This window comes from Emiliania huxleyi, assembly GCF_000372725.1.
Source record: "Emiliania huxleyi CCMP1516 unplaced genomic scaffold EMIHUscaffold_754, whole genome shotgun sequence".
Taxonomy (NCBI): Eukaryota; Haptophyta; order Isochrysidales; family Noelaerhabdaceae; genus Emiliania; species Emiliania huxleyi.
The window spans coordinates 2596-8148 of NW_005196353.1; the positions used below are offsets into that span (position 1 = coordinate 2596).

The 5553-nt window shown below is 66.2% G+C and overlaps 2 protein-coding genes across 2 annotated transcripts in view; both read left to right on the forward strand.

Moving 5' to 3' along the window:
• Positions 1–1648: 1648 nt before the first annotated feature.
• Positions 1649–2470, forward strand: EMIHUDRAFT_249228 (hypothetical protein; the record flags this gene model as incomplete). The annotated part of the gene is made up of 1 exon (XM_005760438.1): positions 1649–2470. One exon carries the CDS (start codon positions 1649–1651, stop codon positions 2468–2470), a length of 822 nt encoding a protein of 273 aa, XP_005760495.1.
• Positions 2471–3744: 1274 nt separating this feature from the next.
• The window catches only part of EMIHUDRAFT_249229 (hypothetical protein), a gene marked incomplete at both ends in the record, with an annotated part of 3342 nt that continues 1533 nt past the window's right edge, over positions 3745–5553 (forward strand). Inside the window, 5 exons of the mRNA XM_005760439.1 lie at positions 3745–4056; positions 4248–4502; positions 4573–4635; positions 4758–4838; positions 4913–4937. Coding sequence (XP_005760496.1) covers positions 3745–4056; positions 4248–4502; positions 4573–4635; positions 4758–4838; positions 4913–4937 — 736 coding nt within the window. The remainder of the gene's footprint in view (positions 4057–4247; positions 4503–4572; positions 4636–4757; positions 4839–4912; positions 4938–5553) is intronic.

Sequence of the window (5553 nt, forward strand, 5' to 3'; positions counted from 1 at the left end):
CAGTAAGAGCGGCCTCCGTCGTTGCGGCCCCAGCACGGCTCGCCGCCGTGCAGCTGCATCCACCCCTCGCGGTTCCACATCTGCCGAAAGATGCCGTCCCGATCGCGGAAGAGGGCGTCACACCGGGCTGGGCTCAGCCTGGTGGGAGGTGGCGGTGCGGGCGGCGGCGGATGAGGAGGCGACGCCGGCGGTGGAGACGGCGGTGGAGACGGCGGTGGAGATGGCGGCAGTGGCGGGCTCGAGGGCTGCGGTGGAGCGGGCGGCGGCGATGATGGCGGTGGCAGCGGTGGGTCGGGAGGGGGTGCCGATCGCCAGAATACGTACGCGTCGTACCAAGCCTGCGCCGGCGATCGGTGCGGGCGCCTGACGACCTGTGGTGCGTCCTCACCGCTAAAGGGCATCGACATCAGGAGGAGCCCGGGCGCGAGCCCAACTGTGCATAGGGCAGCAGCGTGTCTGCACAGCTGCAGTGGTGATGGAGCTTCGCCCACTCTCGCACGCTCCACAGCGCGACGCTGCACGCGGGGAGAGGGTCTCGTCCGGCCTCGGGCTCGGCGCGGCCTCTCGCGCTTCTCGCGCCGGGTAGTCCGGCCGCCTTCGTCAGCGCCGTCCTCCGCACCGGCGCCGGAACCGGTGGCGAGGCGTGCATACCGCCGCGAACCCTTCGGTGTCGCATGGCACGCGGTGATGTCAGCGGTCTCTGAATCCGCGGCGCATTCAGCCGCACCGCCCTGCTCTGCATCGGCGGTCGACGTATGAAGAGGATCTACCGAGTTGTGCTCTTCGAGCGCAGTTCGTGCTGGGACAAGCATTACTGGTGAAGGATAGTAGTGTGGCAGCGTGGTCGGAGGGCGCCCGGGTCGCCCCGGAGCGGCCCCGCGCGGGGAGGTTGGGAACTAGGTCCGCGGCGGGCGCTCCTGCACAAGTCCACGCAAGGGAAGAAAAAAAGATGATTTAATTTTTTCCTGTGCGCGGCGAGTTTCCCACAGACTGCCCCCAGGCGGTCGCACACGATTCACACGACAGAAAAGGCGCGGGCGACGTTCCTCAGAAGCCGTCGCCACCAGAAGCAGACAAACAAAAAAACTCTCAGAAGCAGCAACAACACAAAACCAGAGAGAGAGAGTAGTCTCATCAAAACCAGGCCCCAAATGATGTGTGAGTGTAGAGTTGTTTGGTATTGCTAAAACTCCCTCTCGCTCAGCAGTCATATGAGATATGACTCCCACTCCGGCGCCCGCCCCGCCCCACCCCAACATCCCCACCCCGCCCCGCCCCACCCAAACAAATATACCTACACCCTGACCCGAGCGAGTAATTTTGCCCCGCGCCCCCGCCCCGCCCCGACCGCCCGCCCCGACCCACCTTGCTCCTCCCCGCCCGCCCGGGGCCCCTCCACCGGACAACCCCCTAAGCCGAACTCGGCCCCCCCCGCCCCTTCTCACGAACGGCGCGGTGTTGCACCGGTTTGGACGCCACACTAAGCGCAAACCAAAAATCAGCAAATAAAAAGAACGCGACGCACGCAGCGCCGGTGTTTGGCCGGTGTGTGTGGGCAGGCCCAGTGGGCACCATATTACAAGAGGCCGGCCCGCCCGCCCGAGCGTGCGCCGACCAGCTTCGAGAACTGAGCACGCGCGCGTGTGCTATGCCGCCCTTCACCTCCAGCACGGAGGCGGTCGAGAGAACGGGCGGCTCCTCGAGCTGGGCGGTCCCAGAGGCCATCACCCTAGCTAAAGACTTCGCCGCCGCCTTCATCGCCTCTGCAGCTTTGTCCATCCCTGTCACCATCATCGACAAGGCCGTCGTCGAGAATGCCACCGGCGCAAACACGCTCGGCGCGTCTATGAGGACTGCGCTGGTCAAACTCCTAACGACACCGCACAAGTTTCTGACGTCGCGCGAGTACTTTGTCGTTCACGGCGTGTACACCGCCACCTACCTAGCGGCGAACTGGACCGACAGCGTCTGCGAAGCCTCTAGCAGGAGTAATAAGATCCCCAAGCTCGCCAGCACCACCCTCGTCAACCTCGGTGCGGCGGCCAGCAAGGACCGCATCTTTGGCATATGGTTCTCGGGCAAGCCGCCGGCTCCGTTCCCGCTCGTGTCGTGGAGCCTCTTTTTCGTGCGCGACCTCGGGACGATGGCGACGGCCTTCTCCCTTCCGCCGGCGATCTCCCAGTCCATGGTTGAGAGGGACTACTCGCCGTCCACTGCCAAGTACGTCTCGCAGATCGCGCCCGTGATGGCCATCCAGTGGCTGACGGTGCCGCTGCACCTGATCGCGTACGACCTCTACGTGCACAAGCTGGGCTCGGGCCGCACGGCTTCGGACCGGCTGGCGTTCCTGCGCCAAAAGTACACGGAGACGGTCGGCGCGCGCTCGATGCGCATCTTCCCCGCCTTTGGCCTCGGCGGGCTGGGCAACACCTGGCTGAGGAACGCCCTCCTCGGCAAGCCGCAGGAGTAGCCGCCGCGAGCCGCGGCGACGCCCCTCTCCCACGACCTCCTGCCCGCGGCCAGCCAGGGCGGTACCGCCCAGCTGTTTCCACGCACGCTCGTGCCTGCAGACGAGAGCCAGCCCCTCGCCGGCTGCGCTTCGCCGGCTGCGCTTCGCCTCGCCAGCGGTGCCACGACGACTTCACCGCCAGCCAGCCGACCTCAGGCCGTCTGCGACAATAAGGAGCTTGCGGCTGGGCCCGCGTCGCCCTGCAAGGGCGGCGGCCTCTCATCTACCATAATCCCAATCCGGCGGCGCGGCTCGCCCAAAACAGTAAATACGCCTGACTCGCCTCGCTGGGAATCGAGCCACCAAATGGTTATCGGTTGAAAGTTGCCGCTTTTCTGCCACTCGCACTCCCTCTGAGGTTATCCGCGGTTGAAAGTTGCGCTTTTTTCTGCACTCTGTTTGCACTCCGTTTCACCTCCGAACGGACCGCCGCCCTCTGCCGGCTCCTGGCCACACCCGGCCTCGACGGCGTTTCCCATCCCTTGGTTCTGCGGGCATCCGGTGCAGAGTCCTGGCTACATCCCCGGCGCACTGATAGCTACGGCTGTGCCGCGCAACGTGGCGCTGCCTCCCTCGCCCTTCGGGCGGAGCGCTCGCCGCCGCCGCCGCCGCCGCGCCTCAGGGCGCAGTGGCGACGCTCCTCCTCTCCTCGCACCTCAGACGTATCGGACGGGGACCCGCGGGAGTTTGCAGCTTCTCGTTGAGGGCATGGAGGGGGCGGTCTCACCACAGGGGACCCTTCGTGAATTGAAGCGAGAAGCGGCAGCAAAGGAAGGGAGTGCTTGCCACGATCATGCCGCGCGCGGAGGGATGTATGTATGTATGTAGGAAGGTGAAGAACAGCCAGGCTCGGACTGGACACCAACGCGGTATGGGTGGACGCTGGACAGATGATGACGGCACGCACGAGCGACACACAGACACAAACAGGCTCACAAGACACACACCACAGCCAGCGAGCGGGCTGCCACACACCCTGAGTAGGCGTACACATAACTCAAGGCCACATCCTCCCTGTCGCCCCCCCCAGCACTCCAAGGTGCCAAGAGAACAAACAAGGGCACAACAAACAACAGACGACAGGAAGTAACAATAAGGGAGGACGATGGCGAAAAAAGAAAACAAATACTACTTGCGCCAGGCGGAGCTTGGAGCACACCGAGCTGTGGCACACCGCTGGTGGAATTGCTGCGCGCAGCACACCGAGCACACCGGGGCGACAGGACACCTGCGTGATGCCGGTCACCCTTGAGGCGATCGACATCACTCTCATTGCCCTTTATTTTGTCGGCATGGCCGCCGTCGGCATCATCTTCTGGGCTCGCGGCGGCGGCGATGGCGGTGGGCAGGACGAAGCAGAATCTTTCTTCCTCGCGGGCCGCAGTATGCGCTGGCCAGCGGTAGGGCTTTCGCTCTTTGTCTCCAACGTAGGGTCGGAGCACCTCCTGGGGCTCGCGGGCTCGGCATCCGCCACCGGAGTCGCCTGTGCCTACTTTGAGTGGTCGGCCGCGCTCCACCTTCTTCTGCTCGGCTGGCTATTTGCTCCGGTCTACTCATTCTACTCTCTATCTCTCCTTCACACACACACACACACACACACACACACACACACACACACACACACACACACACACACACAACTCTCTTCTCACTTCTCTCTCTCTCTCTCTCTCTCTCTCTCTCTCTCTCTCTCTCTCTCTCTCTCTGACTCCCTGCCGCTGCCCGATGACGCCGGCAGGTCTACCTGCGCTGCGGCATCGCCACGCTGCCCGAGTACCTCGGCCGGCGGTACGGCCCGCGCCTCCGCCGCTGGCTCTCGCTCATCTCGCTCGTCCTCTACCTTCTCACCAAGCTCTCCGTCTCCATCTACTCGGCCGCCACGGTGCTCACCTCCGTCTTTGGCTGGCCGAGGTGGATCGCCGCCGCCGGGCTGGTCGGGCTGACCGCCTGCTACACCGCGGTGGGCGGCCTCGCGGCGGTCATCGTCACCGACGTCGCCGACCCCGCCTTCCCGCAACAGCAACTGTCACACCAGTCCATCCTTCCTCCTTCGCCAACCATAGGTCGCCCAGTCGGTCGTGATGCTGGTTGGCGCCGTCACGATGACCGCCGTCGGGTTCGGGCGAGTGGGCGGGATGAGCGGGCTGCGCAGCGAGCCCCCCCCCTCGCTGACCAGCGAGGAGAGTGTTGCTCCTTCCAGATCTACCATGCACGATGAGGCACGAGGCATGACTAGTGACTGTGATAGGAGTGGTCTCGTTTCTTCCACATCTACAAGCCGCCCGACGACCCCTCCTTCCCCACCCTCGGCATGCTCCTCGGCCAGCACGTCGCTGGCGAGCGCCGCCGCCCCGCCCGCCTCCGCCCGCCCGCCTCCGCCCCGCCAGCCTCGTGTGACGCGAGGCCGCGGTGCAGGCGTGTGGTATTGGTGCCTCGACCAGGCCATCGTGCAGCGCGTGCTCTCCACCCGCACCGTCCACCATGCCAAGGCCCGCCCGCGAGAGGAGCCGAGAGGGGCCGAGAGGGGCCGAGAGGGGCCGAGAGGGCGAGAGGGGCCGAGAGGGGCCGAGAGGGGCCGAGAGGGGCCGAGAGGGGCCGAGAGGGGCCGAGAGGGGCCGAGAGGGGCCGAGAGGGGCCGAGAGGAGCCGAGAGGGGCCGAGAGGGGCCGAGAGGAGCCGAGAGGAGCCGAGAGGGGCCGAGAGGGGCCGAGAGGGGCCGAGAGGGGCCGAGAGGAGCCGAGAGGCCGAGAGGGGCCGAGAGGGGCCGAGAGGGGGCGAGAGGGGCCGAGAGGAGCCGAGAGGGGCCGAGAGGGGCCGAGAGGGGCCGAGAGGGGCCGAGAGGAGCCGAGAGGAGCCGAGAGGGGCCAAGAGGGGCCGAGAGGGCGAGAGGGGCCGAGAGGGGCCGAGAGGGGCCGAGAGGGGCCGAGAGGGGCCGAGAGGGGCCGAGAGGGGCCGAGAAGGGGCGAGAGGGGCCGAGAGGAGCCGAGAGGGGCCGCTGGGCTGCGTAGTTAAGTGCCTCCTCTACGCGCGCGAGATTACGACCAC